Raw genomic sequence first — 16,278 nt, 5'->3', positions numbered from 1 at the left:
GTCTCCATAGTTAAGACGTGTGTGTGTCAAGTGCAAGTAAACTGGCTCTTCCGCACAATTCGTGCAATAAAGTGGAGTCGGATGCCCACTATTCAATTTAGCAGCGGACAGATGCTGTGCAAAAAGTTCCACAAACATGTCAGGGCCTGCTCAAGAAGAAGTTGCGCGCTGTCTGCGCGAAAGAGAGTACAATAACAAGAAAGCACCCAAGCATCGCCCCATAAAAGCAGGGCAAACGCTCACCCCGTTTAAACTACCTACTCTCCGCTAGTGGATATTTTTTGGCCGAGCACTAAACCTGGCGTGTGTTCCAGCAAAGAGCGAAAATTCCCCAAGGCGAGACTCCGGAGACTCAGAACTTTCGCATGCTGAATTTTTGGAATTAACGCCGCATTAGCCTGCGAAAGCAAGCGAGTTTTAATTAGCTCGGAAGAAAACCCCGCCCGGATTTGTATTCGATCGAGAGAAGAAAAAGTTCCCCACGAGGCTTTTTTAAGACCCTTTTTAATCGCCTAATCAGAATGAACTTAAATTTGAGCATGCTTTCAGAAGCTAAAATCGATAATCTTGCAGGAATTTCCTGAATTTTACAAACGATAGTAGATTTAGAACAATCATAATAAATAATGTGAACAGAAACTGAAGGGCTGCTCAGTAGCAAAACGCGCCTTTTGAATAAATAATTTAATTTAGCTCCAGCTTTACTAAACTTCCCCCTTTGTTTCATGAGTTAAAACCAATTTTGGCGAATTGGCGGTAAAAGCGACTAAAGCTAATTGTGTTTCACAGTTGGGAATTTTTCACTCCCATTTTTTGCAATTCATGCTCTAAAATTTTCGGATTGAACCGTAAAAAATTGACAGGTCTTTAATCTTTGACGCCATATTGGCCTGCGAGTTTGAGTTTTAATTAACTCGCGAGAAAAACCCGGCCGGATTTTCATTCGATCCGGGTAGTTGGAAAAGTTCTGCGCGCTTCTTTTTAATAAGAGCAGGGGCAAATTGAAAAAGTTGTGCAATTTTATTAATTGGTCTCATTAGCAAACCTGAGGAGGAAGAGGCGGAGGCCGACGAGCCGCCCGAGCTGCGTCTCTTCTGGCCGGCAATGAGTTCGCGACGGTAGCCGGGTCGGATGACGACGCCGTCGACGGACGGACCGAAGGCACTGGTGAACGCGGGCGGCGTCAGGTCCGCCCTGAGCAGTGCGTCCAGCGGCGCCGCGCGCAGGCAGTCGACGATGCGTTCGTGGTCGCGACGCGAGTCCTCCGGCAGCGAGCAGTTCAGTTGGTGCGCCAGTTTTTGAGCGTACACTGATGGCTGCTCCACCAACGCCCAGCTGCTCAGGGCCGACCCTGACAGCAGGATTGCTCGGTGGAATAGGCCTGGAAAATCAATCATCAGATTAAATCAATTTTGATATTCTGGGATGGGGAAGGTTTCGGCTGAATTGAATTTTGATTCAAAACAGTTCAAATTTGAAATCAAACAATAACACCAAACAAAATTCATACATAATTCGCACGTTTAAACCAACATGAAATTTAAAGATGTTTCATGTGCAAATTTGGCTTTAATATTGTTATTATTGTTGTTTATTTGTCCGCATTGTTACAATACATTGTTGACATTCAGTTGTTGCAAAAAATTTATTTAAAAAAGGAATTGTTGGACAAAACGGCAACACCTCTAAAACTTCTGAGATCAAAAAGACCTCATCTACCGCAGTGAGCCTTGGTTGACTAAGGCTTTACCTCGATATGTTCTTGAGTCGTTCATTGTTTTATAAAAAAAAAAATTAAAAATACTTTAAATTAATTTGCATTAGAGAAAAATCGTTAATGTTCATTGTCACCATTTAATCACTTTGATTTGTAACAATTTGTGGAGCAAAGTTGGAAATTACAGCAAAATTGCCACAGCATGAAAATTTCAAACTCGTGTAAACAAATTAGCACTGCCCGTCACAAACGGTTTGGTTAGAATCAAAGCTCACATGCACACGCACCAGCGCGGAGCGTTTTGAAATAACGAACCAGATATGCCACCACGGTTTGAATAACTTATAAAAGCAAATACCGGAAGCTCTCGTTGCCAAACAAACAGACTTTCTCTTTTTATGCAAAATTTCATTGTGTTGACTAAAATGAATACCGTGGGGCTACACAGAAAGAGCTTCCATTTTTCCACATTATTCAAGTTTGAATTTCAAACTTTGAAATTCATTTTAATTCGCGTGGAAGAATTTCCTTTGGAACGAAAAAGGTCCCGTAGCAATAATTTTGCAAATTTACACCACACAAACACGGACGTTTATTATTGTTTGGTATTCGCGGGCATGCAGGTAGCGAGCATTTCAAAGTATTTGTTCAGCGAATTAGAAATATTTTATGGCGTTTTAAACGCGCGCACACGCCGTGTTTTGCGGCCGGTTGAACGACTGCCGCGGATGGGACTGTGTACCTTCGCATGTAGAATTCGACATGATACGTCATAATAATGTTTCATCGTGAAATTGCGTTATTCCAAAACAGATAAAACGCCGGCCGGGCTGGCGGGCAGGAGGGAAAGGGCGGGTTGGCGGAATACGAATGGCCGCGCGTGCTCGGTCGAACGGAAAATGTTGCCAATTTGCATGTTGGCGTTTGTGTTGCGCTCCATAATCGCCAGCCCTTTCGGCCCACGCTAATTAATCCATTCATTGAATTCTATTACTATTCACAACGTTCCAGGACCAAACAATCCAAAGCTGTTGGGTGAAATTAAAAGCCCCCTTAAAAAAAAGGAGAAACAGGCCATTTAATTTAATAACCAAAATCTCGTTCGACAAATTGGGTGATAAAGCAGCGGTTGAAAATTTTATTTTCCGCTCCCAGGCCAACAATAAAAAAGTGTCAATAGGCGTACATAATGAAAAAAAGGGTTGGCGTGCTCGAGATTAAATCGGATCAGAGTGTATACATATCAAAAGCAGCACCACTCTCGACTCAAGAACCGCAACAATAACAAACACTAATTAAAACGAGAGTGGTCATTCTGGTTGCATGCTGACTGGGCGTCTTTCGGCCCTCTCGTGAAAAAAGGATCTCCTTTCATATATATTATAATTATTCGAGACAATTAGGCGCGAGATCAAAAGAGAGACGCGCCTCGGGCCGATGGTAAAAAAGGTAGCGGGTGAAAATTAAAAGGACTTGCCTGGCATCACGGTCGGCGAGATCATGAGGAAATTTATGCAGGCGGCGCCGGTGCCGTGGCCGAAGAGGGTCACGTTGCCTGGATCGCCGCCAAAGAGGGCAATATTTTGCTGGATCCAGTGGAGCGCGGCTATCTGGTCCATCAGGCCGTAGTTGGCCACTCGGGCCTTCACGTGCGGCGCGCTGTTGGCGTTCAGGAAGCCTGCGAACAATCGATCACGTCTCTCCATCATGCATCGGGGCCAGGCAGATTTGTGCTGTGCGCACGTTCCCAACCCCTTGCTGCCCAGATAAAAGCCGGACAAATTTATGCACTTTTTCTCTGCTGGACGGACCATTTTCTCCGCCATTGAATTAGACGCTTTGCACGCGCGCGGGCAGAGTGCAAATCTCACGCGCGTTTTGGGCCATTTCCAGCCAAGGGTTTAACACTCAATAAAAGTGTGGTAAGTCGCAAATCGACTTTGCAAATATAAGAATTAACACTAATTTTATCTTCCTCTTTTGACCGTTGAAATCAAAGGGTTAAATTTAATTAACATATCACAAATCTTTTATATTTTATAAATATATGAAGAAAAAAAAATATTTTCGAATGAAATAGAAATTATTGAAAATTCGAAATACAAATTATGATTGGCAATGAGGAAGATCATAAACTAATTGTAAGAAATGCTTGCCTAAAAGAAGATATAATTAATCAGCAATGGGAAAGATCCTTACTTATTAGTAAAATTGGAGGTTCATACTCAGTCATGAAAAAGATTTGAATTTTTTATAGTTCTAATGGGAAGTTAAGTTTTGATTCATTATAGTAAAATTCAATGAATTTAACGTAAATAAATAATTATATTTAACATAATGTAAAAATTTAAACAGTTTATATTTCATAAAAATATTACTAAAAATATCTACATTAGTATAATTTAAAGTTTTGTAAAATTTATGACTTGCTGTCCGCCGCCAAAATGCAGCTCATGCATGGCCCTGATCGCAATCTCTAAAGCAATCCGGTGGCCAGAGCCAACAAAAAGGTTTTTGCGACTTACCCAGCACGCCGAGTCTATAATTGAGGGTGACCACGACGACGTCCGTGTAGCTGGCAAGCACCGAGCCGTCGTACGGGTTGCCCGAGTTCCACTCGAAGGACTCGCCGTGGATGTAGACCATCACCGGGTAGCGCTCCATCATCTCTGGGGGGCCGACGGCTGCAAAATAGCAAACACGTCAAGAGCTTCGGGCAAAAACTCGGCGGTCCCGGGGGATAACTTCCAGAGCTCGATCGAGTGAGTCAAGTTGACTGGAAAAACTCTGGGATTGAAAATGGATTTGGAGGAGATGGCAGTGATTTGCGAAGGCAAATAAAAATCTCGGTGACACGCTTTTTCTTCGCAGGGGGGCGGACTTTAGTACATTGTCAATCGTGTCGAAAGAAAGGCTTTGTTGTCGCCGCTGACGAAACTTTTTCCTCTTTCTTTCATCCCCGGAGAAGATCTCGCCTGAACCAACAAAGAGATCCCCGACTGATTTGTGTATATCGATTTTCGTTTATGACGGCGGCTCCTACTTTGTTTTCCAGCGATAAATTTTCGGATAAAAGACAGTTAATTCATGACTGGAATTTGAATTGCATTGCCGCTCCAAAATCGATTGAGCCAATGTAAATTTTTTACTAAAAAGCCAATTCCGTGGCTCCAATGATCCGAGCTCCTCAATGTACAATAAAAAGTACAGGTCTTACAATGAGACATTTCAAATCAAACATGAAAGATTAAATTTCTTTATGCAATTACTGATCCTTACGAGTTTTAAATCTTTAGGTGTCTACTTAAATGTTGGCAGATTTTTTTCCAAAACTTAATTTTATTTTAAATCTACTAACATTTTTAATTTTATCTCCATTCAAATACATGAAGTTTAAGATTACGAAGATTTAATTTCCAAAAATAAAAAACTAATTCGAAATACATTAAATTTCTAAAAAAAACTGACTAACGGTGACAAAATAAATATTGACTTTACTATAAGTGTTATTTTAAGCTTACATGTTTGTCCAGTCCTTAAAGCCCTTCAAATTTCAAGAGTTTTTATAAACCCTCCTTTATTATTCAAATGCAAAGTTGCAAAGAACGCAAAGAACTGCTCCTTTTAATTGTGATAATGAATTTCCGGGTCATCCTCATTAACTTAACCGCGTGTTTGATCCCTCGAAACAAGCTGGTTTATATTTCCCTCGCATCCGCATTAAAACTAATTGAATTAGTTGGGCTGTTCCGTTGGCCTGACGCAAAAGGGGCCGCATTAATTCCGAAAACCCCTCTTGTTATTCCTCCGCGAGATTTTGCGTTTAAAAATACGTGGGTATATTTATGCAGTTGGGACTGGTGCTGCTCAACTGAGTAATATTATTTTTGGAGGGCATGAATAATTTACCCCTTAAAGCTGACCGCGCCAAATTTTAAAATTATACTTTCAAATGCAATTGATCTGGGGGAAACAATGAAGAAAACCGGCACCGCGAGAATGAGAAATAAAAAAAGAGCTGCAGGTGCCGCCGGGACATGAATAATAGAGAGCAAAACAAGCAGCGCGCGGCTGCCGTTGATTCTCGTGGTGAAAATTTAAACGCAAATCTCGCCCGAAAACGGCACTGAAATTTAAAAATGATGAGATAAGAATTTGCACGCCACATCCGGCGCCGTGTCTCGCTCGCCACTTAAAAATGCATCAGCCTCGCCGACATCTTCTTTAACAACACGCCCTCATGAATATTCAAAGCAGCGCCACCCCAAAGTGCCGAAGGGGGGCGAAAAAAGAAAATCTAGGTGCAAAAAATCGGGAGAAATGCAGCCCCTCTCCGTCTGCGCATTTGGTGGCACGAAAAAGCGGTCGGCGCACCTTGATGGGCAAATAATTTGCTCGGCAAATTTGCTCAAGAGCTTACGACACACAGCACAGCAACCAAATGATGCAAAGCTGCGCAGGGGTCCTTTCGGCAAGAGCGCGCGCGAGGCGTGACTTGACGGTGCATTAAACAGAGGTGGAAATAAGAAGTAGTTTTATTTTGTAACCACGAGCAAACACACAGTGGAGCAGAAAAAAAGACAGGAAACAAAAGGGGAGGCAGACGGAAAGTGTTTCACCATTTTACATTTTTCCCTTTTCTAAAAAGAGATGGAATTTTTTGATACTATGAAATCCCTTTGGAATATTCGTAAACATCGCTGCTTTTTGTAAGGTTAATTTAAATTACAAATAATGGATTATTCAAAAGGGCTTTTCAAGGGCCACTCTAATAAAAAGACCTTTCATTTAATTTTCCAGTTATTTCATGTAAGAACTGTGATAAAAATACAAAATGTGTTTTAAAAATGTGAATTGATTTTGAGGTTAATTTTGCTCTACATTTATTATCTTTCAATAATTTTGAAAAATTATTTTGATTAAATTAATAATTTTTATACTATCTAAAAAATAACTTATCAAATAATGCTTCAATTAAAAATCATTAAATCAAATTAAAAAAAAAAATGGTGCTCACCCTGAGCTGGAGCGTAGACGTTGAGGTAGAGACAGTCTTCGCTTTGGTTCTGAAGGTATGTGAGCAGCCTCCGGAGGTACTCGAGCCGACCCTTAGGCATTTTCTCCAAACTGGCCGTTTCGTTCGAGATGTCTGGCAGACGTTGCGGACACGCCGGGGCCATCGTGTCCGCCAACTTGACGCCATCCCAGGGCAGAGGCGTCCGCGTGGGGCTGAATCTGTTGGACCGGACGGGCGGTGTCGCGTAAGGGATTCCAAGGAACACCTAAAGTGAAAACATTTTAGTTTGAAACGAATGCAAATTTGTTTCGATTTGTTATAATGGCCGCGTGCGATAACTGTATATTGGCGTTTTAAACATGCAAGCGGCTGTTTGTGGGCGCTTTTGACGTGACTTGTCGCTGTTCTACCATTGAAATGATACCGATTATGTTGGTTTTTATTTTCGGCCTCATTAATATTAATACCACGTTTTTGTTTGCGTTTTTCCCAACCGACAGCTGCCGCAAATCAATCGGTCGATCAATGCCGCAAAATTCAAACCGAAATCGAGAGAGCGTTTAATTTTTAAAGAAAATAAGCGATTAATATCTTTTGAAAAACAACAAGCGTTAAATTGGAGTATTTCGTGCCGTTTTTTGCTCATGAAAAGTCGTTTCGGGCGGAATAAATTGAACGATTAGTCGATTGCACCGCGGGAGAGTAAGTCGTTCATTTATCTCAGGGCAATCGATCACATTGCAAATAACGCCGCCGTCGACCTCGATTTTCATCAACTTTTTGCCCTCAAACGAGCTCGATCTGCGATTTCTCTCGTGGCGAAACGTCATTAAGGCGAATATAACGAACGAGAGAAAGAGCCCTAACTAATACCACCGCCGGCAGAACCGCTCTCTTGCTTCAGAAATTAAGCAGAAAATCAATTTGCTAAGAGTTCCGTGCGTGGGAACCGAAACAAAAGCTCAGCCAGCAACCCATAACGCGCGAGTTTCAATTCGCTCCGGGGTGGAGAGAGAGATTGTATCTGGAAAAGCTGTAATCAAATTTGCCCTGCCCGGTGAGCACGTTCACGTTAGAAAACATTTCGAACACGTCGACTGCTTTTCAACACGGAACAAAAATGCGTTCAACTTTTGATCTGTTCGCTCGCAATGATCCATCAGTAGCCCGGGGATTTATTTCCTCAGGTTGACACGTGACAGTTTTGTTCCAGGCTGACTTTTTGCTCGACCGGGCGCACTTCAAAGAGAGACGGAGCGGCCTTTTTATTCGCGGAATGATATTTTCCTTGACAAGTGGAGCTACACGAAAAAGGGACTTCCAACAAATGTGTCGTGTGTCGGCCGCTTTTGCGGAATTAATGCACCGAAAGCGGCACACGATTGCAAACAGCAACTTTTCTGATGCGAAAACGGCCGAAACTTTTCTGGCTCTGAAAAATATATAATGGTCGTCGCTCTTGTACTGTCCTGTACACAGCTTTTTACATTTTTCACCCCCGGACCGCGCATTGGATGCGACAAATGTATACAGCAAAGTAAAATAAAAATTCATGTCGCGTAAACTCCAAGCAAACAAATCGCGCGCCATCATTTTTGCGCTGAAAACAAGAGGAGATGTACAAAATATAACGCTGACAGGAATTATACTTCCACCTCGAAATTCCTCTCTCGCGTTTTGCGATAAAACCTCAACGTCATATTCTGACGAACAATCGAATTTTACTGTCGGCCAATTTGGCAGGAGGCGTGCAATCACGGATTGTTGGAGCGAAAGAGCATTCTCCGCATGCCGCGCAACTTGATAGCCACTCGAGAATGAGAAATTCCTTCCTTGGTCGGATGTTTCGTGTTACGCCCACGGGTATTCCGATTCTCGCTACTCTCCCCGTAGGATAATGGGGCAACAAATTCATCAAGTTGTCCCTTTTGGCGGTTAGAAATGCGCGTTTAATCCATTTTAGCTCTCAATTACGGCGCGCCTCCAAAAATAAATACTTGAAAGCGTTGAAAGCGTTTTGTTTTCAACCATTTTTCACTTTAACGAACTTCAAAGAGGATTTTTCTTCAAAACTCTGTTCTTTTGAAAAGTTAGCTTCTGCTTTAAACACTTTCAAGGGGAAAGAATATTTTCTACACATGCAACATTTTCTTCAATGAAATGAATCAATTATTACATTATTTAAGGAGTCTGCGTTACGTTAGGGAAAATAGGTATTTTTTTTTTTAAATAATGGGTAATTTTCGGCGCAAAGTGGTTAATATTATTTATTAAGAAAACAAATAATTAAGGTTTCAAGGCATTGAAATTTTAAAGTTATTTTTAACTCAATCTTAACTTAAAGAACATTTAACTTCAATTGATAATTATAAATTTCATCCTTTGCTAGGCTTTATAGAAATGATAATCAAAATGGAGAACAAGTGAGTATTTGATAAAAAAAATATATTCTTAAATTGCTAGTTATTTTTTATAATATTAATCCGTTTCTTCTTCTTCTAGAAATAAAAAAGTAGAAAATTTGAAGAGAAAAATTTGAAACTTACCTCAACGGGCTTGAGCGACTGTGAGGCAAAGGACCCTGTGGAGACCTTCTGGACGAAGCCCTGCAGCTTTCCGTAGCGGGTGTGCACCACCCTGGTGGTGGTGAGAGGCACCCCGTGAGCGAGGGCGACGGCGAGGGCGGCCGCCACCAGCAGCACCAGCGGGCAGCTCATCGCTCTCTGTTCAGGGCCGAGGGTCGGGACGCAAGGGGCAGGGGGCACACATCGCGCCTCTCGACGCCACCTGCAACACCGAAGCATACACGCATGAGACGCGATTGGCTTCCTCCAAGTTCGCTCCGGGTGCTGCCGACAAACTTAGTTTGTTCGCCAAACTCGCTCGCCCTCCTACCCGCGCGCCACCAGCCCAAGAATTTGACGACGAAAGCTTTTTTCTCGAGATAACAGGCTGCGGGGCTTTTGGAAATTGCCTACTTTCTGCTTGTTCTTGCGCGAAATTTATTTGCGTACATGATTTTATACCATCCGGGTCTGAAACAAGATCTCGTCAAAGGAGCTTCCACTCAACATGGATTTTTTTGCCAATTAAAAATAATTTAAGGAAAAGAAATTCAACAAATTGGGAAAAGTGTTTTATTTCTTTTCCTTGCAAGGCGAAACTGATACAACTCGTTTTCTATGTAATGAGCAAACTTCTTCACTCGAGGGCTGAAGAATTGAAAATAATTTTTCCAAGAGGGATTTGGATCGTAATGCTTCTTAATTGGACTTGGAAGGGCTCCTCTTGAAGCAAAATTAAAATCTTCAACCGGCTTTGAGCGAAATTCTCTGTGAGCGCGAAGTGGTCAATTATTCACGTTCGGAAAGCACCTCTGCGCATTTCACTCCTGATAATTAAAATTTAACTGCGCCAGAGGCGCCAAGGACGGATGACGATTGCATAAAATTTTGGAGCTCGTCAGTTGAAATATTAATCGAGATCGCACCATTGAATCACGTGCAGAGGGTGATTTGTGATTTTGCAGCTCGACTCAACTAGAAACAAATCAATTAAAACTTTTGCCTCGTTTCGGTATGACGAGGTTCTATATTAAAACAGACAGCCACGAGAATTCCATTCCGCTCGGTCGGAACAGTGGTTATGCAACCCGCGCATCGTCCGTGTCGAAATGTTGCCTAACTTGCTTTGCTGCAGGCTGACGTGCACACGCTAATGATTTTTCAGCTCCCAGTTCATTTCTCAATCGGCTGCCTCGGACTATTGGAGCGAGGAAAATTTCATGTAATTTCGCAAATCGAATGGAAAAATTGTCCAGAAAAGGCAGAGAGACCCATCATCGAAGAGAGGAGCGAGCACTTGGAGTGCAAAAATAGTGAGTGCTGATATTGCTGCGAGCACAAGAGGAAGAGATACTTTGCTGACAATCATAAAAGTAAAATATCAGCCGCTCTTATCTGGATTTAAGAGCTCTCGGCTCACTGCAGTGATCATAGCTGCTGGAAATTTATTTTATTTTTTGCTCCCGAGAGCGGAGGAGAAAAGTATCGGGCAACAACTTGTGCGCTTCTTTTTTCCCTGCGAGTTTTTTGCCTCGACCCGTTCGTATCTACAGATGCAATAAGTTGCTTTTTTCTGGCTCGCTGCTCGATGTGCTGCAGAAGAGAAGAAACGCTGCACGGCGTCGTCGTTCTTCCTCTCTCGACAAATCACAAGAAGACAGACTTTTGCCGTAAGATGAAATGAGAAATTAATATCGGATTTTCAGCGGCAGCAGCTTCTGCGGAGCGAAAAATTAAAAGAACTTCTTTATCCGTTGGTGCGACAAAGACTCCTCAGGGAAAATAAACTAACTGCTGGCTGTTCTATTTTTGCTTTAATTTAGAAAAGCCCCGACAAATAACGCCAAGCGAGAGGAGGAAAAAAAGAAAAGAAAGAAAAATAAGCAGAGTGCTCGAGGAGAGACGCGGGAGGAAAAGAAGGAAATGTAATATAAAGAACAAAACAAATATTGGACTTCTTCTTGAAACTGTACACTTCCACTTCTTGCACCATGTAAGGATAATTGGCAAACACGCGCACCATCCGGAAAATCGTTTAGCCGAAAGTTAAAACGATACAGTCAAATCTTCAGAGGTATTAGGTTATCGACAGAGACAACGCAAACAGAGGCGGCTAAGAAACGGATCGTTAGAAAAGTCCCGGACGGTGCCAACTGAAGAATGGTAGGAAAACTTTTAAGCAAATCATTTCGAGATGGCCGAGAGCGAAAGAGAGCGGAGAATAGAGAGGCCACCGCTTTTTGTGAATCGAGAGAGTGCGCCAGAGAGCACGCCCTTTGGTCGAAATGACGACGTGAGAGCAAAATTGTCACCGCTCCCAACCAACCCTTTTTCTGCCGTCGCTGCTGCTTTTTGCAAAATTTGGCCCACCGAGTTCCTCTCTTGCTCTGCTGCTTCTTACGCCCAAAGTGTGTGTGTGTGCGAGTCTGAATAGGCCAAGCGAAAATGATTTCGTTAAAAATATGATGCTTGCCTCTCTCTCGGGGGAGAAAAAGGAAAACTTTCGCTGGGAAACTTTTTAATTAATTTCATTTTAACTGGGCGGACATTGAAATTTATATCTGCTTGGTTGAATAAATAGCAGCAAGCACTGCAAGAGATACTCAAAACAGCTGCAGGTCGTTTAAACTTTTTGCTGGATGTGATTCCGCAGGCAGCAAAGTAGATTAAACAGAAATTGGAACACAAAGGTGCGGATAAAAGTTCTGAATCTTCCATCTGCGGAGCTCCTTTTATGAATGGATATTTTTGAGTTTTTCATGTCTACATGAAATACCGTGTTTGACGTGTTTGTGTTAGAGCTTTTTTGTGGTTGGTTAAAGGAGAGGAATGTTGTTTTGATGAGAATTTACGAATGGATAATAATCGATAATAATGCTTTGCAAAATGATGAAAGTCAAATTTCAACAAATTTGAATTTTTCTGAGCTTGTTTTTAATTAGTTAATGAAAGATAATCAGTAGATTTGATTTTGCACTAATTGTAAGCTGATTTTTGCCTGCTTCGATCCAATGTTAAAAAAGTGTGAAATTATAATAACAATCAGTTTTATGAGAGTTAATCGTTTTTAGAAAGAAACAAATGATATTTTTTAAACCCTCTGTGAGTGATCAACGCAGATTATTAATTGCCTTTTAAAAAGGATGATGCAGAGAAAAATGGATTCATTCATTTTTATAAAAATAAACGCCGAGTGCTGACAGGTTTATTTGTATTAATGTTTTGAGAGTCACATTAATAAAGATGAATCTATTTTTCTCTTCATCATTTTTTCTAAGGCAAATAAAAGAAACCACACGGATAGCTCCCAGAATGTATTAAAAACTACCACCAAGCAAAGAAAATTTTGTTTCTAAAATAGAAACCAAATGATATTTTAAAATAGGATCTAATACTTCTAATGTTTTTGTAAACGACGAGTTGTTGTATCGATTTCATGTTCCCAGCAAATCCTTATGACAAAAAAAATTGTGTGTGTGTATCTTGGAAAAGCAATTAACTAGCAAACAACTTTGCGTAGATTGGTAGGAGAAGTTCCATTTGCTGCATCTCGTTTAAATAAAAAGAGCTGATAAGCTTGTCCGTAATTTGCCTTGCATGAGTAAACAAAATGCACATGCTAGGGGATTTACAATATCGCACGGAATTGCCACGCTCATCTTCGCGTGAGAACTAGGCAAACAAAGTAAATTTGATTTTTCTCGGTATTGCGCTCTTGAGTGTATACGTGCTGATGATAGGGAAAAAAACTAGAGTGAGAGCACGGGAGCTCGTGCATGCATGATTTTCAACAAAATACATATCAGCTGTTTATTTTCTTCGGAGAGGCGAATATTATTTATTCAACAGCAGCCACGGCGGCCAACGTGTACCCTATGCTTTTTTTCAAATAATAATAATGTTCTTTGAAGGGCGGCACGAAAAACTACACAGGCGAATAATTACAAAAAGCAGCAGCAGCAATAATAATAACAGAGGAACAGCAACACAGAAACTCGAAAAGCGAATCTTCTGCGTGCTGACATTTTTATAACCCTTTGTCATCCGCGCTCTTTTTTATGTGTGTTCAACGTTTTTATTAATAAATTGCGAAAAAGAGAGAAAGAAAGGAAGAAAGGCTTTTGTGCTGGTTTAGAGTGGGAGAAGCGCCCCGAAAAACTTTGCAGTAAAATTGTAGAATAAAAAGTAGAGAGAGCGAGTGAGAGTTCGCGGGACGTGTGTTCCGATGTGAGCCACGGCAACAATGCGAATTACGCTGTGTGCGCCCGCGAGAGAGAGACACACAAAAATTCCGTAATACCCTTCATCCATGTGAGTGTATTCAAAATCCGCGCACACAACAAAGGCATATTCTCGACATCAGGGAGTAAATTATCTTTTATATGCGTGCTCTCTCATTATTAAGCGCGGAGACAAAAAGCAGGCCGGGGTGAAAAAAGTTCTCTCCAAAGCGCGACGGCTTCATTGGAGGGAGAGCGCCCAAATTTGGCCGGATAATGAAAAATTAAGTCATGGCGGCGGTTTAATTGAATCAGCCGCCGCCGCCTCCTCGCCTTGCCAAAATCAACTCGGGCCAAATTGCGGGAGAGAGTGAGAGAGAACGGTGCCGACTCTCAATCAATCACACTCTCGACGCCGGCCAATTTGCCGAGCGAGTTAGTTGTCGTCGAGGGGGCGTCAGGGGGCCCATAATCGGCTAATTGGCCGCGACAGAAACACAACAAGCGGCCTCCGAAAGGTCCGTTCCGGCCGTCGCTCTTTCGCCGCTCTTTTCTGGCTGGCCGGATTTTTGTTTTCGGGGCGAACCCGTGACGTCACCATGTGGGTGGCGCAACTCTGTTCAGAGAAGAGGTTAGCAAGGAGCTGAATCGATTTCTGGCTCCACGCTACCAGACTGGCTCTCTCTCTCTCTCATCTGCTGTGTGTTTGTGAGGCTCTCTCTCTCTCTCTCTCGTTCAACCCTCTCTCGCTCGGCGCCCTCCCTGCGCGCCTCGGCCGCTGCCCAAAATCGGCGCGGAAAAAATTCTTCTCGCCGAAACAATATGACTTTGAAAAATGGAGAGGAACAAAAGTTGTGCGCTCACCGTTGGGCGGTTGAGCGACGCTAAAAATGGGATCGAGCTTTCGACCGATGCTCTGCACAAACTACATTAAAAAAGTGTCAGCCCGAAAAGTGTCAATAATCGACACGTCGGGCCAAGTAAGCGTGGACGGAATATTGCTCTTGCGAGCCGGCGGATCACGCCGTAATTGACGTCTTCTGCCGCTCTGCGGCTTTGTACCTGCACGTACTTTTCTTCTCTTTTTTTTCCACCACGAGGCGGCGGATTGCATGATGTTCGACGCACGAAATCATTATTGTGTCGGACGCGGACTTGAAGCAGACAAATTGCTGCCGAAAATACTATATACGAATTCCATCGCGCTTCTTTTATTATTCCGTCATTACAGGCACGGAGCAGCAGCGCCCGTCGTGAATATTAAACCACCGTGCGCACGTTCCATCACACTCGCACACATCGAGAGGAAATGCAGGTTTTATGTACTTCCTCGTCTCTTGCTCTCTGAAGATGAAAAAGAGAGCCAAGTCGACGTGGTGTGGTTGGTTTTGTTCCGACGCGCCGCCCGCGCGCCCGCCGCGGAATGAGAGAAAAAAATCAATGCTGTCAAAACAAATTCAAAATCGATAGGAAAACGTGCGGACTTGACAAGAACGGAAGGGTGTTTAAAACATACACGTTCGTGCATTGAAAACGACGGCAATCAAAGGGAGAACGAGAGCAGAGATTAATAAAAAAGCAGAAGTTGGTGTCACACGCGCTCCGGCTACAAACAGCGGTGCATGAAAAGCTGCTGAGCAGAACGCTTTTAATTAAATAAGAGCGGCGCATGCTTTTGCGATAAAAAATGAGAGGGAAAAATATATTCACTCCGCCGTGCGACACATTAACAATTTAAAACAATCAAAAGCGCTGAGCCTTTTTTGGCTTTTTTACATTTCGGCTCACTTTTTCACGCACTCGGTGCGAGAGAGCGAGGGAGGGCATGAAATTTCAGAGAGAGCCGGCGGAGTGGCTGAGGAAATTAAAGTTTAAAACAGGTTGTTACACACGACGAAGGCTATAAAGCAGCAGCCGTAGCATCACCCGCCGAGAGCAAGTGAGTATCCTGCTCTCTCCGGCGCTTATCATGGCGTTTAATAACCGACCTATATAATCGTAATAATACTATGCAGCGGCAGCAGCCGACCAACCGACGAGCGCGAGAGCAACATGCAAATAATAAATAATTGTTAACACCCCCGGAGCAACACCCGATTTTCCGCGCCGTCAGCACCGTCCTCGGGACTGATAACGAGGAATATAACAAATCGCTGATGACGAGCGAATATAAATTTGTGCTAACGAGCCCTCTTCGAGTGTATATTACCAGCATAAATTCTTGGCGTGCAAAAATGTGCCCATCAACCGAGAGTGGATAAAAAGCGGGGGGTTGGTGCGCGCATCATTGGCAGAAATCAAGCCGCCGCCGGGCTGGTGGCGATGGCGGAAGAATACGTGTGTATTTATATCACAACTCACCCTTCTCAGCGCAGCCGATAACACACACAGCGGGCAGGCAGGCGCGCCCTTTTCCCTTATTTCGCGGGGGTTGCCTGCTCTTCCTTCCTGCGGCGGACTACGGTTGGAACGAGGTGAGGCGCATCCCTGCGAGCTCTGCAAAATCTCTTCTTGCTACTGACTGCTGCGCTGGAAAGGAGAACTCGCTCGCACGGAGCACGGCGCGTGTGGGCAAGCGCTGCAGCCAAAGATTACATACTCCTGCTCGCTCGTTCGCTAGCCCGCCCGCTCCTGCATGGATAGGCAGCCAGCAATCCGATGCGCAAGTGCGGATAATTTCAACCCGCCGTCGACGGGGCAGATGCTCTCCGCGAAAATCGTGCGGCGCTAGCGACCTGCCAAAGGACTTTGCTTTTCCTC

At 43.2% G+C, this 16,278-nt stretch overlaps 1 protein-coding gene across 2 annotated transcripts in view; it reads right to left on the bottom strand.

The window, feature by feature from the left end:
* The window catches only part of LOC132203157 (neuroligin-4, Y-linked-like), a 26,093-nt gene extending 9,815 nt beyond the window's left edge, over positions 1-16,278 (bottom strand). Inside the window, exons 1-6 of one of the 2 annotated variants that reach the window (XM_059630693.1) lie at positions 15,880-16,278; positions 9,281-9,521; positions 6,735-6,999; positions 4,243-4,401; positions 3,195-3,395; positions 1,046-1,381 (exon numbers count right to left, since the gene is read on the bottom strand). In XM_059630693.1, the coding sequence (XP_059486676.1) occupies positions 1,046-1,381; positions 3,195-3,395; positions 4,243-4,401; positions 6,735-6,999; positions 9,281-9,451 (1,132 nt within the window). In that variant the 5' untranslated portion in view covers positions 9,452-9,521; positions 15,880-16,278. The remainder of the gene's footprint in view (positions 1-1,045; positions 1,382-3,194; positions 3,396-4,242; positions 4,402-6,734; positions 7,000-9,280; positions 9,522-15,879) is intronic. The other variant, XM_059630694.1, reaches the window with a different exon arrangement.

Source organism: Neocloeon triangulifer, unplaced genomic scaffold, assembly GCF_031216515.1.
Source record: "Neocloeon triangulifer isolate White Clay Creek 2 clone unplaced genomic scaffold, ASM3121651v1 ptg000017l, whole genome shotgun sequence".
Taxonomy (NCBI): domain Eukaryota; kingdom Metazoa; phylum Arthropoda; class Insecta; order Ephemeroptera; family Baetidae; genus Neocloeon; species Neocloeon triangulifer.
This window is presented reverse-complemented; position numbering and strand designations above follow the sequence as displayed.